This window comes from Zosterops lateralis, assembly GCF_965231275.1.
Source record: "Zosterops lateralis genome assembly, chromosome: 3".
Lineage (NCBI taxonomy): Eukaryota > Metazoa > Chordata > Aves > Passeriformes > Zosteropidae > Zosterops > Zosterops lateralis.
The window spans coordinates 91168555-91189395 of record NC_139764.1 but is presented as its reverse complement, the minus strand read 5'-3'; the positions used below and the strand labels follow the sequence as shown (position 1 = coordinate 91189395).

At 42.3% G+C, this 20841-nt stretch overlaps 1 protein-coding gene across 1 annotated transcript in view; it reads right to left on the bottom strand.

Moving 5' to 3' along the window:
* The window catches only part of CSMD1 (CUB and Sushi multiple domains 1), a 1076561-nt gene extending 1056638 nt beyond the window's left edge, over positions 1-19923 (bottom strand). The window contains exon 1 of the mRNA XM_083857383.1: positions 19832-19923. Coding sequence (XP_083713509.1) covers positions 19832-19898 — 67 coding nt within the window. The 5' untranslated portion in view covers positions 19899-19923. The remainder of the gene's footprint in view (positions 1-19831) is intronic.
* Positions 19924-20841: the final 918 nt, after the last annotated feature.

Here is a 20841-nt window from a genome sequence, read left to right as displayed (position 1 = left end):
TAATTATTCTGCATTTTCCCACCAAAATTCTGGGGTTTTTTGTTAAACAAGTTATAAAGAGCATACAACACCTTTTGAACATGACCACATTACTCTGCACTTCTTGCTGTGCTTTTAAATTCCACACAGGCTACAAATTCTACCTCCTCCCCAGCCCCCCCAGCCCCCCACTTACATTCAGATACACATAATCATGAATAACAGAAGGCCCAACACTGAATCCTCAAAAACTGTGTCCAGATTTTCCCTTTGTGGCCTAGTTAAGTTAGTTTTCCCTCTCACAGTTTCTTTACTTTCATGATGATTTCTCTTAGCCATTAATCTCAGATGTGGTGCCTTGTCAAAGCTTACAAGGAGATTACATCCATTGAATTTCTCTTATCTACAGTGGCAGTAAAATCTTCAAAGAACTCCATCAGGTTAGTTAAGCATGACCTCCCCTGACTGAATCTATGCTAGTTATCCTTAATCAAACTGATTTTCAAGCTGTTCTTTTACACTTCCTTATGGTAGTTTAATTTAACCCTTGTTAAATTCACTGATGTACAGTTTCTAAATTTATTTTGAAGATTTACTTCCTTTTCACAATCTGAAAAAAATAATTCCTAGATAGATCTAGTTTAAATTGTCTCAGTAAATAGACTTCTGTCCCTCTGGGTTCCTTACTAGCTGTTTAAATACTGATTTTGAAAACTTGTTTTGTTGAAAAAGATCCTAAATATCATAAAATCATGCCCTTTTTTGTTGTGGCGTGTGTTTTGATTTTTTTTTTTTTTTTTTGGTGCCCATTTGTATGTGCCATTTTACAACATGTAGTAAAATAGAACAAACTCTTGTTGTCAATATAGAGCGATAAAATTAAAAATATTTTGGTCACATTAGATTCATGGTGGTGGGGAAGAACTTTCCAGGGTGTCCCACTCCTTAGCACACAAATAACTATCAAAAGCTTTTCTAAATGCATTCTTCTGCTTACAGGGAGCCAAAATGTAATGTGCCATCCCGAGGGAAATGGACTTGGTGATAAATTTACACATGTGTGTCCTCCGGCCTCAATTACATGTCTCCTTGTGTCTTGAGGTGAAAATCCATGTAATGTTGCATTTGATAAGTGAGGGAATACAGTGCCAGCACATCACTCCAGTATTTCAGAAAACTCTGGTGGAAGTTCAAGGTCATGGGTTTGAGCTGCTGAGCTTCAGTGGATTAGGGTGAAGTATTCCAGACATGGCATTCATGCTGTGTGGCAGGAACTTGCTGGAACTGTCGCATTTATAAACAAAGGGCAAGTTTTTTGCATTATTAGAAAAATGGACAAAACTGGGAGAATAGTGAATGGTAACTATGTTACTGCCTCCACAAGAGGTTCAAATCACCCAATTCTGTCTCTCTCTCTGAGACACACGTGCACACACACATTTATACCACATTCATTGCCAAGGTAACTGGGCACTGTAAGACTAATACACGTAAATTTCAAAGGGGAGTGTTATATCTAGACCTAAATTTTTTCTCTCAAATATCAATGATTATTCCAGCAGAGATGTGGCAGATATAAATTAAGTGTCATGGCAGACTTTTTTACTAGAATAAAAAAAAAAAAATTGCCTAGGTTTTAAATAAATATTAACCATGGGACAAATTAATCAATCTTCATGATAGTAGCTTGCCTCTCTTTATAAGACTGTAGATTTATGTGATGGGCATAACATGGTGGTTTTTAAGTCCCTAGTGATAAAAGCTATTGATTATTTCCAGAAATGAGCTAAAAACAGGTTTTGCAGCACTTATCTTTTAGGTGCTTACTGGCAAATGAAGCTCAAAGCAGTATTCCAAGGCTCCTTGCAATTCCACTTTTCATAGAATAATTGACTATTCAAAGAGCAAGACAGAAACCCATACAGAAGCATGACTCTGATGTGGTGACTAATGCTCTTCATGTAAGAGGAGACCAGTAGGTGTCCAGTTCCTGCTTCAGCAGCTTTTTAAATATTTAATATTGATTTCCTTTAAGCAAGATTTGGAACCCAAATCTTCTACCACTAAAGGAAACTTTAACTGGGAACCTTCATGGCATGCCGCACCAAAGGAGAGCCTACGGCAGTCACAGTATATGCCAGGAAAAAAAAAAAAAAAAAAAAAAAAAAAAAAAAAAAAAAAAAAAAAAAAAAAAAAAGGACAAGACAGGCTTTAATTTTCTAATGAAACTGGTAGATGAATGTAGATTTTTCACAAGGTAGCTAAGCACTCCAACTGTTAAATTACTCTCTCTACTGTGGGAAAGTAAGAGGCCACCACTTCCACCCCCAGAAATATCTTATATAAGGCCAAGGTTGGCAGGTGCATTTAAAGACAGCCAAGCTGTTTTATTCCTGTGGAAGACCATCTATATTGAAGATTACAATGACTGTTCAATAACAGTCCTATACAAACTGACACAGTATGCAACCATTCTGAGTATGCCAAGAAATGTAATTTTAGGCTCAAAGGATATTTTCTAATGAAAAATAGCCTCTGCAAATTTGTCTGGTTTTGGGGTTAAAGCAGCTGTTGAGCAGTAGTTCCATAAAATCCAACTACTCAATGTAAATATCTTCACAATAAAGGGAAAACCTGATGCCTAAATTCTTCTGTGTATTTATTTACCACAGAGTGTCCACAATATCCATTAAATAAATTAGAACTGAAGAGTCCACAACATCTCAGATCTAGCTCTTGAATTTATACATTCCATTATATTGCATTAGAATAATTACCAGGTTTTTATTTTCTGAAATTTTCAGGTACATGCACTACACTGTGTAGACTAATCTGTGTTCTTGCACCTTCTCAAAAGAAAAGCAATAGTTTTGTTTCCACAGGAAAAGAGTAATTAATCCCTTCCTTTCCTGAATAGACTCTGTCAAAAATATTCAGAAATTTCTCCTCTATGGAAATGAAATAGAGCCTTTCACAATGAAAGAAAAAGAACAGTTATGGAAGACTTGCTAACATTAAAGACAGTCTTGTTTCTTCTGTGTCATGCTCTTGTTCACAGTGGTCAGCTATGCTCTTGCTGTGTATTTATTTGCATCACTTTGTTTGGTTCTATGATGCTGACAGGTTTTTCCACTGCCAGTCCTGAGAGGAAGAGAGTAGAATAAAAGGGAAAGCCAGAATCCTATATAGGATCTCTGTACATCCTTTATAGCCATCTTAAATGCATGTAGGAAGGCTGCTGTCTTAGACAACAAGAGAAACAATTATTTTTCAGACAGTAACAACTTTTTTTAACATGAAAATGCAACAGGAAACCCATGGATTGGAGCTCACAGAATAACTTGCATGTTTTAAATTTTGAGCTAAGTATCTATCTAGGGGCAGAATTTTCAATGGTTTTTGTGGGTTTTGGGGTTTTTTTCACAATTTGTTTTAGATCTGGATCTTGAGAGGGGGTAAATTAACTGATTTATAAGGCTGAAGTGGGCTCAGTGTTCACAGTATAATGGACCTCTTAAACCTTTTCAACCTGAAATTCTTGCAACATTTCCTAGTCTTCACAGAAACCAAATCCTTCACCAGATCCCATCATTCAGATTTGTCACACCAGTTTTCACCATGCTTTTTACTTATGGTCCCAGGAAAGAGAAAACCATCAAGATATGACTTGTGACAAGTAAAATACTGGACCACAGAGGGACAAAAAGCATATATGGAAGATGAAGCTACCATTTACTATCATTGAGGAACTAAACACACTCCATTGAGATCAACACCAGTGGGACTGGTGCTTAGATCACTAAGTTTGTGATCACCCTGGTTTGATCTATTAATTTCCCACCAGGACCTAATTTTCCAAGCGTTTTCTCTGTTGTTCCTCCAGAAATCTCGCATAGGGCAAAATGTTAAACATCACTGTCATTCAGATGGTCACCAGGTAAAGTCTTTACTATTTACTGGAAAGAAAACAATAAAATATTATTATGAGAATAAAAACTAGGTAATGAGATTGGAGGATGAATTGGAGGATTGCCTGTTTGTAATGAAACACAGACTATTATTCATTTAAGTGCATCAGCAGTACTGACTACAATATCATAATCATTAAAAATTATGAGAAATGCACTTGGGAATCACGCATTAGTATTGATTGAAGTTAAGTACTCCAAATATCCATATGGATTTTTTTGCATTTACATGGGAAAAGTATGCAATTTACAGATTCACATAAATCCTTCCTATCTATCGGATGCAAAGTTGTGTGCTGGATGAAGTATTTCTGCAGAGCTGGAAGTCCTCAGTGAAATGAGCAGGTCAAAGCTTCAAAACAAGCAAAACACAGTGTTTTTCCACACAGCAGGAATTAAATTGTAAAACAGATTGTCAGAAAATAGTGTGGTAGTCTGAATTATGAATAGGTTCAAGAACAGCTTCACGAAGGTTAAATTTGTTGATGGATGTTGAACATAGATGCAACCTCTGGCTAAGAGTTCTCTAAACTGGCCAGAGGCTGCTAAAATATAAGCCTGTCTATATCTTGCTTCCTGCATTTTTTCTATGCATTTGCTAATGGCCATTGTCAGAGAGAGGTTATTTTGGTCTGATTTGATGTGACACTTCTTGCATTTTTAAATATGTGAAGACAGAAACTTAACCAAATTCATAGGACGTACACAAAATCTGGGCACAGTTTATGTCCCTGACTTAATTCTTCAGGTCTTAAGAGTGCCCTGTGCCCATCTTCAGCCTTTGTGCTGGTTGCCCCCAGTGCAAGAGTCACCACAGATTAGATCCTGGGCATTTTCTTCCTTGAAAATGTTAAACTACCATGTTGGGGAATAACAAAGAAGATATCTTATACTCATTCAGGAAAAGAAGAAATAATAGAGTGACTGGAACAATAAAGATAAGCTCTGCAAATGGAAAATTTTAAAGAAACAGTAAGAGAAGAAGAAAGAGAAATAGTGTTTAATTATGCAAATCTGATAGTGCCAGCCCTGCCAATCCTACAAGTTAAAAACTGTGGTTTTCAGCATGTCAGCATAAAGCCTATGTCAGCCTAGCAGCTGAACTACCATGCCCATGAGAGCACCAGCCATTACCTGAGACCACACCAGACCTTCACAGCAGCAGCACCAGAACTTCCACTGAGAGCTACTGACAGCAGATGCTTCAAGTTTTCAGATATACTACCAGTTCTGCTTACTAGGACTACATCAGTATTCCTGCGTTACTGTTGGCAAAAAGGGAAGCTGACTGCTCTCCTGTAAAATAAAAGCAATGGAAATCAGAAAAAAAAAATTAATAATGATTTATGGTTATGAGGGAACTAATTTGAGCTACGTTGTCTGTAAAATACAGGGCAGCATGAAGCTCCTATGGCCTAAGTTTCAGAAGATAAGGGGGTTTGTTTAATTCTTGCCACACAAGAAATACCATTTCCCAGACTTGAGTTTCCTGTCACAATGCTGTCCATCTTGTCCATTTCATCTTTCTATGTCCGTATAATCCTTTGTATCACGAGTCCCTGTACTCTGGGATATACCATAGAGCAAATTAATAAATTATACCACACTTAGGTCACAGCCTAATAGACTTTAAGAATAAATGTAATCATAGAAATATCCTAGAAAATATCCTAGAAAAAATTAAGTGAAAGAGGGCAAATCACAAGAGTAGATATTGATTTAAAAAAGTAGAATAGACCTGACTGAAAACCCCATTAAATGCTGTCGTATTTTTTCATATGTAGCTTCTTTTCAAAGATATCTTATCTTCTTCAGTGGCACTCTTGAAGAATATGTCAATGAAATATTAGAATTATTTCCATCGGCTGTCGATGCTGAATGCTCATCCTTTACCTGACACAGTCTGTCACCCCAACAACTCATTTTTTATATTGGGCAGTGCATTATCCTTCTAGAATCAAAGAGTAGTTTCTTTTTTTAATTGAGTTTTTACCCTCAGGGCACCTGATTCTTGTGCACATTTTGGACAACACCTAAGACAACAGCAGCATAACTGAGTGGATCTGAGCAGCAAACTGCTGTTGAGACAGTGCACAAATGCTTCTGATTTACCTGTACCTGCAAATACCAGTGTAATGTGACTCCACCAGGTTGGCCCTGGCTGGGTGTGGGTTCCCACCAAAGCTGCTCTATCACTGCCATCCTCATCTGGACACATGAGAGAAAATATAATGGAAGGTTAATGGATCGAGATAAGGACATGCAGAGATCATTCACCGCCTACTGTCATAGGCAAAACAGACTCCACTCAGGGAAATTAGTTTAATTTATTAACAATCAAATCAGAGTAAGATAATGAGAAATAAACCCAATTCTTAAAATACCTTCCCCCAACCCCTCCCTTCTCCTAAGACACAAATTCACCCCTGATATTTCCTCTGCATCCTCCCCCTAACAGTGCGGGGGGACAGGGAATGGGGATTACCATCAGTTCATCAGAGATTAGTCTTTGCTGTTCCTTCCTCCTCAGGAGGAGGACTCACAGTCTTCCCCTGCTCCACCATGTGATCTCTCCCACAGGCAATAGTCCTCCATAAACTTCTCCAGTATGAGTTCTTCCCATGAGCTGCACTTCTTCACAAACTGCTCCAGCATGTGTCCCTTCCACGGGGTGCAGTTCCTAAGGAACAGGCTGCTCCAGCGTGGGTCCTCCATGGGATCAAAAGTCCTGCCAGCAAACCTGCTCCAGTGTGGGCTACTCTTTCCATGGTCCCCAGATTCTTCCAGGAGCCTGCTCCAGTGCTCCAGGGTCACAGCCTGCTTCAGGCATCCACATGCTCTGGAGGAGGTCTCTCCATGCTCCCTCATGTACCACCATGGGCTGCAGGGGCACAGATGCTTCATCATGGTCTGCATGGTCTGCACCACACACTGCAGGGAAACCTCTGGCACCTGGAGCACTTCCTATCCTTCCTTCTTGAAGAATCTAGGTGCCTGCAGTTGTTCCTCTCCCACATTCTCACTGGTCTCTCCCAGCTGTAGTTGCCATTGCACAGGTTATTTCTCTCTTCATAACTATGTTCTCCCAGAGGCTCTACAACTGTTGCTGATGGCCTCAGCTTTAGCCAGCAGTGCGTCTGCCTTGGAACCAGCTAGCATTGGCTCTACTGGGAGAAGCTTCTAGAAACTTCTCACAGAACCCAGCCCCTGGAGCATCCCAACTACGAAAACCTGGCCACACAAACCAATATGGCAACAAAGCACATTCAAAATATTTAAACAAATATATTCATCCTGCAAATATGGTCTGCAAAGTGATGCACATCAAAATATCAATACCAAAATATCAAAAGAAGTTTAGTACATATTGCACAGTGGTAAAACTGTGTACTTTTCTTCCACCAGAGCCTGCCCACCACTTACAAACAGCCTGTTTTTTCGAAAGAAAAACTAAGCCCCAAGGAACTGTACTTATTTGCCATTAGTGGAGGATAAATGTAAAAATTATGAATACTCATAGAGGAAATATAAGTGGAGGTAAACTGATTGTTTTTAATTCTGGCCATGGACAACAGTCTCCATTATGCAATATAGACAGTAGTGTTTGAGTCGGCTTCTCTCCAAATTCTGATTTTTGTTTGCTTTGTAATCACAAATGTTTTGTCGCTGGATACTTTAGATCCAGGTTGGTTTTTCATTTGTTTAGGGGTTGTTTTTTTTTAGTTTGTTTGGGGCTTTTTTTCTGTTGTGGTTGTTTTAATACACAGAATTACTTAAATCAAACCATTTTTAAGAAAAATTTCAACTTCCCTTGAGGAATTCTTGTTCCTAAAATAATAACACAACGCTGATAGGTTTGGAAACTTTGCTTAATTCAGATACTACCTAGGAGATTGGAGTAGTAAATGCTTAATATGGTTGTCTATTCATTCCCTTTACAGCACTCTATTGCATTCAGATTCTGAAGATTTTCAAGTGTAATACTTAAGTACAGCACAAATTTCTTTACATTCAAAAGTGCTGAGATCTGCAATTTTCTCTTATGGCAGTGGGAACTGCAGGTATTTGGCACTACAATCCAAGCTCTTGACTGCAAACAGTACCTTCTGCCCTCTTCCCAGCATCCCTAAACTTACTGCTAAAGCTTGTTCTGCAGGTAGAATGAGCTCAGACACATTTTATTGTTCAGGATGCCCATGTTCTACTATTCAACAAATGGATCTTCTCTTCCATCAAATATTTTTGAAAAAGAAGATTGTTTTTCTTTCTGAATGCCTAGCATCTTATGTATCAAAAGTACTCCAACCACAAGTCTGATTCTTTACCTAATATTCTGATAAGTGTCATTTTTCCTAACTCTGTGGATAAACTGAGATGCATTACTGGTAAAGTGGACTGACAAAGTCAGTAAGGAATTAAAACAGAAATAAAAAATCTCTATACAACACAAAGATTGAGAACTCATCCTATAGTCCTTATTCCATTCAGCTTCCATTCTGAAGGCTAGAGGATAGAAAGGCTTGAAGAAAATAACCGTGCTTGTAGATGTTGAAACTCCTGTGGCTCAAACTAGCATGAAAATAAAATAGTGTAAAGGAGATGCACGAGGTGAACTGACAGAAGACTCCAGCTCAGTCACCTTATTCCATATATAGAAAGGATATACCTGCATTTACCATTTCTAACAACAGGAACTCAGATTTATGGACACAACAAGAATAAGCACTTACAAAAATCAATTAGGTGTCTCTGTTTAAAGAGAACTAGTAATTTGAGTATATATGACAAAAAAGGAAAACAGAATTCACTTTGACAAAACAACTTCTCAATTTTCCATCTAATGTGATATGACTCATCTCAAATCTATTGTAAAACGGTAAACAAACTACACCAACACAGTGACCATCATCCGCCAGGAACATTTTAAAAAGAAAACCATTACTGAGCTACTTTTCTTGTCTTCTATACAGAGAAATGTATTTTCCCAGCAGAAACAACATTTCACATTATCTTTTTTCAATTTACCATGTTTTCATCAGTGCTAACAGCAACTTAAGAAATAACCCATTAAGCCAGCAATTTATTTCTTAGGAATTAAATTAAATTAGTTTGGACTAGTTTTAGTTCTTTTTCAAAACAGTCTCTTTCAATTAAAACAAATAAAAGGAGGGAAAATCAGTTTGATTACTAATAACATTGTACAGGGGAGAGCAATTTAAATATGCGGACAACAGCCTTTTGAATTTATTTCTCATTCTTTGAACTAATGTTATAATTGTAACTGTAACAAAAATAAAATCTTTAGTCCATCTTTGTTCTATAATCCCTCTGTAATCTAATTATCTCAAAATAACTGCAAGATAAAATACTATCATGAGGATCAAATTGACAGCTATAAGCTGGGCTCTCCACTATTCATTATCCATTCTTATTTTCATGATAACTATTTATTATTATCATATAGTTAATAAACAAAATCTAAGTCACTTGATAATGGATCTGAAGTCAGCTTCAGATGTCAGCTTCAGCTGCTGATGTAAACCATCAGAGATCCACAAGAGATGCTATATTTTTTTTGCAATAGTTCTTGTTTGTAGATCTTACAGTCTTTTGGGTCAGGCCCCTTACTGTGCTAAATTATACTAAATTTTAAAAAAATAGCAACTTCAATTTCCAAAATATCCCCTGATTCATTGCTTTAAAGAAATTACTTCGAAGCTTCTCAGGAGTTGACAAGAAAAATCTAAATTGTCATGGCAACATGGGTTGAAGAAATCCTTCTTTGCTGTTTGCATAGATCATCTCCATGCTATCAGCTTGTTTACTAAATGTTGCTAAAGAAAGCAATTAAAGGTTAATCTTTCCTCAGAACCAAATAAATTATATAACCAGTGAAATTATACACAGTGAAAGCGTATATCAATGGACTGATATACATTTCAGATAAGTCAAAAAAATTTGAGACATCATTTATCTTTAAGCAAACGACACCAAGTTGCAGGGCAGACTACACGCTGGAGGGAAGTGACAACATCCAGCCAGGACAGGCTTGAGAGGTGTGCAAACCTCATGAAATTCACCAAGATCAGTTGTAAGGTCCTGCACAGGAGTTGGGGCAAGCACAAACACAGGCTGGAAAGAGAACGGATTGAGAGCAGCCCTGAGGAGAAGGACGACATGGTGGTGTTGGTGGATAAGAAGTTCAAATGACACTGCAGTGTGCGCCTGCAGCCCAGAGAGCCAAACATATCCTGAGCTGCACTGAAAGAAATGGGACCAGCAGGTTGGGGAAGGTGATTTTGCCTCCCTCTACTCCTTCCCATGAGACCCCACCTGGAGCACTGTGTCCAGCTCTGGGCTCCTGATACCGTAAGAATATACCTGTTGGAGCAAGTCCAAAGAAGGCCATGAACATGATCAGAGGGCTGGAGCACCTCTCCTCTGGAGACAGGCTGAGAGATTTGGGGCTGTTCAGTGGGAAGAAGAAAACTCTCCAGGAAGACCTTAGAGCACCTCCCAGTACCTAAACAGGGCCCATGAGCAAGATAGTGAGGGACTTTTTCACAGGAGCATGTAGTGACAGGACAAGGGGGAAAGACTTCAAACTGAAGGACAGTAGGTTTAGACTGAAATTCTTGACTGTGAGTATGGTCAGGCACTGCAACAGGCTGCCCAGAGAAGCTGTGGCTATTCCATCCCTGAAAGTGTTCAAAGCCAGGTTGAATGAGGTTTTGAGCAACATGGTCTAGTGGAAGGTGCCCCTGCCCATAGTAGGGGAGTTGGAATGAGGTGATCTTTAAGGTTCTTTCCGACTCAAACCATTCTATGATTCTTGGCAGCATTTCTGTGGTCAATTTCAAAACAAACTAAGAGTTTGAATTTTCTTTAATGTTATTAGATTTGTTCTAGCATCGTCATTTCAATGCAAGTTGTCTGTGTGATATCTGGCTATAACAAGGATGAGATCAAAGTCTTTCAAGGTTAATGAGACTTTTTAAATTCTGTGAGTTCCTCAACCTTCAGATCAGGTCCTAACTAGTTAAAATCTGAATATAAAGCAACCCTAACTATTTAACTGACGACTAGAGTTTATGACTAATTTACCTACTTCTGCACAGCAGAATGCCTTTTTTCCCTATAACAAGTTTCAAGTTAACTACATTATATGCCAGGGAAAAAAAAATGGAAGATTTCTGTATTTTCATTATGTTAATTAAATTTCACAATAAAGCCGTTCCTATACAGATTTCACCGGAAAGCTAAACAGAAATAATTGACTACAGTTAATGATCAAAACGCTACTCCTCCTGCCACTGTTGACTTCATAAGATCTATCAACACTACATTCTTCAGTGTAAGAGTCATTGCAAAGAATTGGTCACAATGTGTGCTGAGGATATTTACATGCTAAGATAAAGAAAATCAATTTAATTTCTCAAGAGAGATATCTACAAATGCAGAGGGTCACTGATGGTGATATTAGCAGTTGTTTGATTGAACTGAGGTTCTGAAAGTGAATTATGTTTCCACCTCAAAAAAAAAGCTTGGTATGACACAATCTATGTATTATAAGAAACACCAGCAGGATACCAATAGAGAATCTGGCTGCTGGGGCAAAGCTGAAATAGTGTACTTAGTCACTTGAATGCAGTCAGCTTCTGCATTGATATCCCACAAACATTAGTGAGAACAGTGTGATTTGTCATGATCATTTGTTTCACAGTCAGAAGCATGCAAAATTAGTCTAAAAATAAGTTACATTTTGCTTTTTTTATTTTATCAAAGTGGCTTTTTCAAAAATTTCACTGTTGTGTAAACATCATTCTTTCTTCCCTTTTTTTCTTGCCCTCACAGTCACCTGTTGGTTTGGGGTTTTTTCGCTAGTTTCGGGGCAAGGCAGGTTCTGTAAGCTCATGTAAATTCCTGCAACATCTACCCACTTCCTTCCTAACATCGGCTGCTTCTTGACAAAGTGACCTCCCTGCTCCTTGCAGCTCCATCTGTGTAGTTCAGCAGCAGTGTGATGTGGGTCCCGAGTTCTGTGGTGTGTGTTGTATGCACCATGACTTCAGGCTGAACCCCAAGGCACTCATACAAGGCAAGCTCAAGCACAATACACAAAGCCCAGCCTGAGATCTCAGCCAGGTATTCTGGATACATTCTGCAGAGCAAGCCAAGCTAACACTCCCATTTAACAGCCGGCACTGCAAGCACAATGAGGATGCTTTAAATCCAAGCTACGGCTGGGCCAGTATTTAAAAAAGAAAATAACCTGGTTGCGGTCCCCAATGTGTTTAGGCCCACCCTTGAACCCAACTTTCAAGTACAGGGCAAGGCTGGCTGCACTTTTGTTTCCAGTGCACTGTAAATTGCTTGTGTTTCAGCACCAGTGTAAGCAGAATAAAAGTTTGAATATCTATGTTCTTTTGGAGTTTATGCATGAACACAATATGGCAAGTAATGCAGGTCAAAGGAAATAATCAATGATTTATGCAATATTGTATCATGGCTATATTTGATCTGCAAATCATTGGATGGGTGAGGGAAAAAAAATATCCCTAGACCCAGATTTACTCTGTGATGAATGTCAACGGTTTGCTGCAAACATCAGAATTATAAGTACATTTAAATAAAAACCCTCAAACATAGGTTCAGAAATGATTCTCTAGAAAACAAAAAAAAAACCCAAAAAAAACCAAAACAAAACAAAAAAATCAGACAAGAAAGAAGAAATTTTTAAAAATACCAAAAAACTTAATTGTTGGGAAAGATGGGACAGGAAGGACTTATGGATATGATTGTATGGGAAGAAATACTGCAGATGTAAAACCTGTGAGTGAAATAGAAATGAAAGCCAGTTTTGAGATGTAGGCATAGGAGGCAGGAAAATGGTGATTAGCTTAAGATGGGTTGAAGGACAGGAAAACAAAAGGACTCAGGAATGTTGCCTTTCCACTCTGCCAAAGGCATCAGGGAGAAAACAGATAAGAAAAGTAGTCTTTAGAGTTTAGAATATAAAATGACATGGTAATGTAGTAGTTCTTATAGGCTGCATGCAGAGTTTGTAGGTTTTGTATCTTGCACGGTTGGTCACTGTAAATTAGAATATTCAACACAAAAAGAGATATAATGTATTGTAACAAGGTGATCGCTTTCTTCTTTTCCCCTCTCTCTCTTGCTCTTCTCTTGTTCTTCCCCTCTGCCCTCTTGTCCTCTTGCCTCTCCCCTCTTTTCCCCTACTCTCTTGCTTGCTCTCTTCTCCTCACTCTTACCCCGTTTCTACCCCTTAGTTCTCTTCTACTCTCTCTCTCTCCTTTCTCTCTTTCGGGGCTTTGCTTCAGCCGAGGCTGGTGGCTGAAGGCAGGCCCTCTTTACCCTCGACCCTTGTAATAAAGCCACATGTTTCTAGAACATCTCAAGTCTGCAAAGTTCCTTGTCCCCACCGTCCACGGATGTTACTACACTTAATCTTTGGCAAAATTGCATGAAAAAAATACTGCCTTGCAATTGAACACAAGGCAGGAAGCAAGTACTGCAAAATGAAATTTTTAAATGTTGACCATATTTCACATAAATTTGCAAGACAAACACTGCATAAGAAGTTTTATTCATTATTATTTATTCAGGTCTGTGTCAGCTGCAGTGCTGCAAATGTTTCTTTCGGACAGCCACTGTACAACAAAGATATGAATACAAAACACGATTCTGTACTTCAGTAGCCATAGGATACTGTAAGGCACACATGAAACATCCAGAGACTAAAATGATACTGGATTTCTTTGTGTATTGTTCATAATGACTTTTAAAGGAAAAAGCAGAGGAAAAAAATGAAATAAGGTAGAGGTCAGATGCTCAGAGTTACCAGAGATGCTATTTAAAAACGAATTGCTTCTACATATACATAAATATATTAATACTATCAAGGCTGTTGCTATGATTCACCTGGTTTTCCTTTTTTAAAGTCATTCATAGATGCAAACATTGTCAGAAGTTCTCATCTACAAGAGCTCAAATTAAACAGGGTCTGACTCCACCATTCAGCTGCAATATCTACTTCATCTGGATTATTTGGAGTGGCAATCTGTTCAAAAGCAGCCAATTGAGCTATTTCTGAAATCAATACAAATTTCAGTTTCCAATGCAGCAGAATTGGGCTCTCAGAACTGCCTGAAGTTACCTTTTACTGGATAGGGATGAGACAAGAAGTTTACTTGAAAGAAGTCAAATCACTATTTCAGAATATGCATGAATGTATCATTAAAATTCATAATTAAATAATTAAAAATCTGTAAGAAACTGTGATTAATTTTTATGATGGAAATTAAAGCATTACTATAATTGCTAACAATTGTGATTTTTTTTCCTTATTTTTTGCTAAAAGCAGATCATTGATGATATTCTGATTAATCAAGAGTTTTGGTTAATCATCAGCAATGTAAAAATGATTAAATCTTGCTTTGTCCTTCAAGTTAATCTGCCCTCCAGGTAAAAATGGCAAGAAACTATCATCACTTTTTTTTTTTTTTCCCTATATGAGAAAAAAAAATGCAGAAAAAAATGTCGTCTATGAGAAAGTAAGTCTTATTATTAGAAATAAGATGTGTTATTACTCTTTCAAGAGTGCATGCATTCCTCCATTTACCATTGAATTACCAAATGCAGACAACAGATATATATTGCCTTTGGGTGTCAATATAACACTGACAATAATCTAAGTAATTTGTGTAAGTAGTTATTCCTCTGAGAAATGCTTATAACAAACACAGTGTAGATTTTCTTAAATGCAATAGAAATGTCATATAGTGGAGTGAAGTCTTTCATCTAGCCAGAACAAAGATGTGTCAGGACAAAGAAAGATCTCACAGCTTTCCTCAGGCATTAATGCCATTTTTTCCCTATTTCAAAAGTTTGTGGTTGATAAAAAATGGTTTAAGGGAAATTATAGCTGATGTAGACAAGTAAAACTTCTAAGTAAGAGAAAGTGATTCATACACATTAGGAGAATTTCCATATGATTCTTATTCTTTGCTCACTGCAAAAACTGGAAGAACATCCAATTCATCTTCGTCTAATATGGCTAATTTTGCGGCCACATGGAGAACTAGAGGCCAGACTCTTATTCTGTGACCCTGACTTGAATCCAGTTGTACACTGAGTTTTATTAGAGGCCAGGTCTCACGCTGATGCTACTGCCTCGGTGGATTGTAGAGTGAAACCAGGAACTCCCCTTTCCACAGTGCCTCCCCTGCCGGCCACAGGCAGCCCGGCACTGCGCTGCAGGGTCTGCTCACATGGACAGCTGTGTGCCGGCACAATAATGTCATCATGGCCAAAGAGAAACGCGATGGCTCAATACAGATTTGGGGAAGATGAAATTACACCTTATCTTTAAATCCAGTGCAGGTTTTATACTGTGACACTATCAAGCAGTCACTTCTCAGAGGAAAGGTTACAAGAGGGAGTTTAATGTGATGGGATACAGATTACATCCTGAAAAAGTTGAAAACTGGTCCCTGAGGCTTTTCAGCCTTTCTGTAGAGCATGGTAAATCTTGAATGCGTAACTCAAAACATTTCAAGTTTCTAGTTGTTTCTAATTTGTTTGAACAAGAGCTTTTATTAGTGTAAATGCTATTGAGGCATAAGTGCCATACATGTATTTTAAAAACTTGCCTATACCAATGCATATGTAATATTAATACCACACCATGAGTAAAAATAAGATGAAGTGCCTGTATAGACAAAGCAGTCTGCTGGGGGGAAAATAATAACTACCCCTCCAAAAAAAAAAATCCAACAAACATTGTCTGATCAAAATCATACATGTCTGTATAAAGGGACATGAGAATGAGAGTCAGTAAAATAAACAGATTTGCAGTATAGACAATCTGCAGAATGGTTATCTACACAAATCAGAGATGGTGCTGAAGTGGCCTCATAGATTTCAATACATCCTGAAGTTCCATGTGTGCTTATGTCTTCGTGTGCCTGTAAAGCATCTCCAGCTCCTCACACCAGTATCCTGTTCCACACATACACCAGAGAAACTGAAAAATCTTTACTGGCTGACAGTGGGAATTCAAACCTCAGCTATGGGTTCAAGAGTCTAAAATGAGTGTTTGGGGAATCTCTGTTGAATTGATATGCTCTCCACCACATTATATTCAAGTTGACCAAGTTTCCTATTCCTGTACATTGTTAAGGACATCATATACATATCTTGATCTGAAAAGGAGGGCGGATACAGATCTTACCAAAAAGTAAATGCATTTTTACTTTAAAATATTACATAGTCAGAGCTGGATATTCTCTACTATGTCTTTCTATGGCAAATTCCTCATTGAGCTGGGGGATGGAGAATGCATCCATAAAATACTTGGATTTACAGCTGGGTGCTCTGATGTTCTTTTAAAAATTCCTTTTTTTCAGCCCATTTTCCACAGAATTGCTTTACTCTTCTCCAGAAGAGAATGGAGCCCTTCTAGAGAGACCAGCCTCACAGTTTGAAAAGCACTGCTTTGGAGAAAAATAAATACTTTAAAAGAGATAAACAGTCTCAGTCCAACAGGAGTAGGCCTTAAAGAACGTGGTAACTTTTTGTGATGTAGTTATAAAAATTATTTTGACAAAGTGATAGCAGCAAACAGAAGGTACATAAAATGTTTTGAGATTTATTTATTTATTTTTAGAAACAAAATCCTGAGCTGTAGATGTGAGAGTCCTTTCACTGTCTATATCTAATTTAAGAACAGAAATGTTTTCCCTTTGCTATTTTCATTAATCTGAATGATACCTCTGAGCATAAGCCTGCTTATGTACATTTTGTTTGAGGTAATTAGGTGGCTATGAAGGTGCTGTATTTGGTTACCTAAACACGTCCAGGAAATTACCTTGAAAACATGTATTGGAACAACTCTAGGTATTAAGCAGTATGTATTTCTACTGAATATAAGTTCCACTGAATATAGGTTGTCCACAGACATTAGGTCACAGCAAAAATGTATTTTCCTTTTTTCTTCCTTGAATTTCAGTCTGAATTCAGCCTAAATCTACCATTTATTCTATATCAGCATGAATTTTTACAGAAATTATGCTGATGTGTTTTGTCTTTCAAGAAAATCAATAGGGGTTTTTAATGTTTGCTTTTGTTACACTACAGCATATCAGAATTAGCAAAGGGCTCTATAAACAAGCCCATCTTAACATGCATAGCTGAGCATGGTGCTGTCTGTCTTGTTGAAGCATAATTGCCATGATAGGGTAGCTTCTGGGAAAGCGGTTCCTTTAAATGACTCCATACTAATTTCCCTTGATGTTTAAAGCACAATGAAACAGGGCAGAATTCCCCAAATGTTTTCCAAAACACTCAGGTCCATCAATCAGATTAAATCAGTCCAAAGAAATGTCTGGAACTGCACTTCAAGTCTACCACAGTGAACAATGATGAGCGTTCATTTTCATCCTTCCTTTTTCCTTAAAAAAGTTACAGAAAATTCCACAGCAACAAAGGGTTTCCATTTCATTTCATAACGACGAATAATGTGGAAAGCAACCCACCTGTCATTTTACTGAAAGATATGGGAACGCCTGTGGCAACACCTCCAGAAATTCAGCACTTGTTTCTTTTTTTGCTTATAGATGCCCCAAATCAAGCAAAACCTGGTGAATTCCTTTAACAGCGACCAAATTATCTGATAGCAAGGGGCTGGTGAAACAGAGTTCTGATAATCTAATAATTAAAATTATTTAACGTGCTCCTGAAACCCTGGGTCTTCATGTTACTAAGGAAGGAGTTTTTTCACCTTCTAAAGTATAAACGTAATCTCAGCCTCAGGATTACATTTGACTAAATATAGATACCTGTGCTCAATTGCCTGGGAAGGTAAAAGGGAAGGAATTATGTCAGCTGTCCCTGATGGTTCCCCTTCAACCTGTTGTTTGACTTCAATATTAAGTCAGTCTTTAGCCTTTAAGTGGGTGTGTTGCCGCTTCACATTAAGCAGGTATAATTACATTCTGCAGAGCAGCATCAGAGGCAGTGCCCCAAACGTTCCTGGCAAAGCCTTTGTATGTAAGCAAAACACGTCGGATCGTCGCTGAATAACCATGATCCAGCCTCCAGCTTTTCGTATGTGCTGTCAGCCATGAAAAGAAAACACTTAAATGTCAAACGACATAACCGGCTACAGTGTATTTAACAAATGAGTCGCGGGTGTCGGCCCGCCCCGGGAGCGGCGTGGCTGCCCCTGGTCCCGCGGCGGCCGGAGCAGCCCCGGCAGCGAGCCCGAGCTCCGCCCGGCCGGGCCGTGCCCCGGGCAGCGCCAGGATACCCGGCACGTGTGCGGCTGGAGCGGCCGCCCAGCCCCGCGGGCGGGCACCGGGGACAGGAGGCACCTGGGCGTGGGGCGGGGGGGATGCTGGAAGTTTGGGTAGGGCGGCTACGCCGGGAAGCCCCCGCCCGCCCCGGGCTGCGTGTGCCGCCGGGCACAGCCCCATCTTCAGGAGCCGCAGATCCACAGCCCGGGAAAGCCGCGCGCTCCCTTCCCACAGAGGCAGCCGGGTGGCGTTGCCCGGTGGAGCACGGCAGCGGCAGGATCCGGGCACAGGAGGGATGCCATCGGGCTGGTGCGGAGCCGCAGCCGCTCCTCCGGACCGGGCAAAGCTCCTGCCCGGCCCCCGGCAGCCCGGGCTGGCCTTCTACTGCCTCTCCCCGCAGATCACGGCCGGAGGCTATCGGAGGGAAGGCGTCCTGCCGTGCCGCCCGGGCGGGCGAGGGAAGCCGGCCGTGGGCACCCGCAGGACGGGGAAGGCTCCAGCCTCGCCCGCCGGCCCGGGCCGCCGTGGCCCTTCTCCCCCCGCCTCAGCCGCCCCCGCACCGAAAAGAGCAGCGAGAAAAATAAAATGGTGGGAACGATGTAAAGCGCCTTGGAAGGGTTAAGGGAGGCTCAGACGGTACAAAGCGCAAGGGGAACCGTCATCCCGGAGGGAGGCAGAACAACCTGGAGCGAGATGGGAGAAGGCAGAGGCGGTATCGGGGACAGGTGCTCAGCTGCGAGCTGCCTCGCTCCCTCCCTCTCCCTCACACGCACAGACTCGCTCTCTACCAGCACGAAAAAGCGCAGGGCTAATGAGAGGCGAAGTGAATAATGGGGAAGTTGTTGTCTCCAGCGATGAGGCAAGTAATGGGGCCGAGGCCAGCACCGAAGTTGTGTAACCGAATTCTCCACCGTCACCCCCTCGTTTCTCCACCCTCCCCCATTGATTTAAGGAGAAACCCAGCTGAGGTTGGGGGACTCTCTCCATCGCACGCCCAGCAGAGAGGAGTCCTCTTCCCTCAGGCACGGGCAGGCGGAGGTGTCCCCGGCGCCGCATCCCCGCCTCCGCGCAACTTGCGGGGAGCGGAGCCGGCTGGAAGCGGGCGGAGGCGGCTCTGCGCGACCACCCACTCCGCGCTCCCCCTCGAGCACGGCAAAAGCCGGGGAGGCGGGAGGAGGGGAGCTCCAAACTTGCCAGCCCGGGGACTGTCCCTCACACGGCAGCGAGTGCCGCTGGTGCGTGCGCGGAGAGCGAACTGTTCCCAAACTCCGGCGCTGCCCAGGCGCTGGATGCGCACGGTTCCGCTCCGGCGTCGCAGCGGCCGCTGCCCAACTCCAGGGGCCGGTTTCTCCCGGGGGAAGTGACCGGCCGAGAGCAGAGCCCTCGGGGAGCACCGGCGGGGGGTGGGAGGCAGGAGAAGGGGAGACCGGGCTCGGGGAGCCTGCCGCTCGCCGGCGCAGAAACGAAGCGAGGGAGAGAGCTCAGCCGAGCGGCAGGGATTTAGCTGAGGGGTTATGAGTGCCGTAACCACAGCCTACACGAATGCCATGCGAGAAACCCGAATCTTACCCTGAGCTGCAGTGAGGAGCCCCGCGCAGAGAACCAGCAGAGACTCGAATTTCCTCCACGCAGTCATGTCCGCAGTTATTCCACACACACACACACTCTCACGCAAAACCCCCGGCGGCTCTTCTCGGCTGCGACCGTGTCCTCCGAGCGGCAGCGGGGCTAAGGACAGCGCCAAATAACCACCACAGGGCGAGGAGAGGCGGAGAGGAGCGGTCCGGGTCCCGAGCGCCGCGCAGCGCCCGGCGCCTCCTGCAGGACTGCGCGGGCGGCTGGCTGGGCTCTGCTCGCAGACAGCATCAGTCCCGCGCCGCTCAGCGCCCGCGGAGCCCCGGCGCCGCCGGCCCGCCGCCCGCCCAGGGGAGGGGAGGGCGCCCAGGGAGGGAGGGGAGGCACGCCCGGGGCCGCGGGCAGCGCGGCATGCACGGCCGCCGGCGGGGAGAGCCGGGCAGCGGCGGCAGCAGAGGGGATGCGGAGAGTGCGAGGAAGAGGAGGAGGAGAGGGAGGAGGAGAGGGAGGAGGAGGAGAAGGAGAGAAGAGGGAGGGAGGGATCGCGGCGAGAGTAGCGCAGGCAGCGCAGCGGAGCGGCTGCCAGCCACACGAGAAGCCGCCGCTGCTGGACTCAACCATCACTTCCCAGGGAGAGGGGAAGGGGCCGGCGCTGTGCAGCCCAGCCCGCAGCCTCCCCGCGCCGCCGGACGGCCCCGCACGGCCTCGCCCCCCGCCCCGGCCCCGGGCGGCTGCTGCCGGCCGCCGGGAGGGCCCAGGGGAGGGATGGCTTTCCCCGGGGCCCGTGTCCCCCGGCGCGGAGAAGGGCAGTGGCTCTAGGGCTGCGCCTTCCCGGGAGGCTCCTGCCGCGATCCCCCGGTGTCCTGGCCCCCAGCTCTGCCCGCAGTTCGCCTCCGCCAGCCACATGCCGGGCGCGAGTGGTGCGGGCGCCGGGGTCCCTTGTCCTAGGTGAAATCACCCTCTGCTCTCGTCCCTGCTCTTGAGAGAGGAAGGCTTTCAGGTCC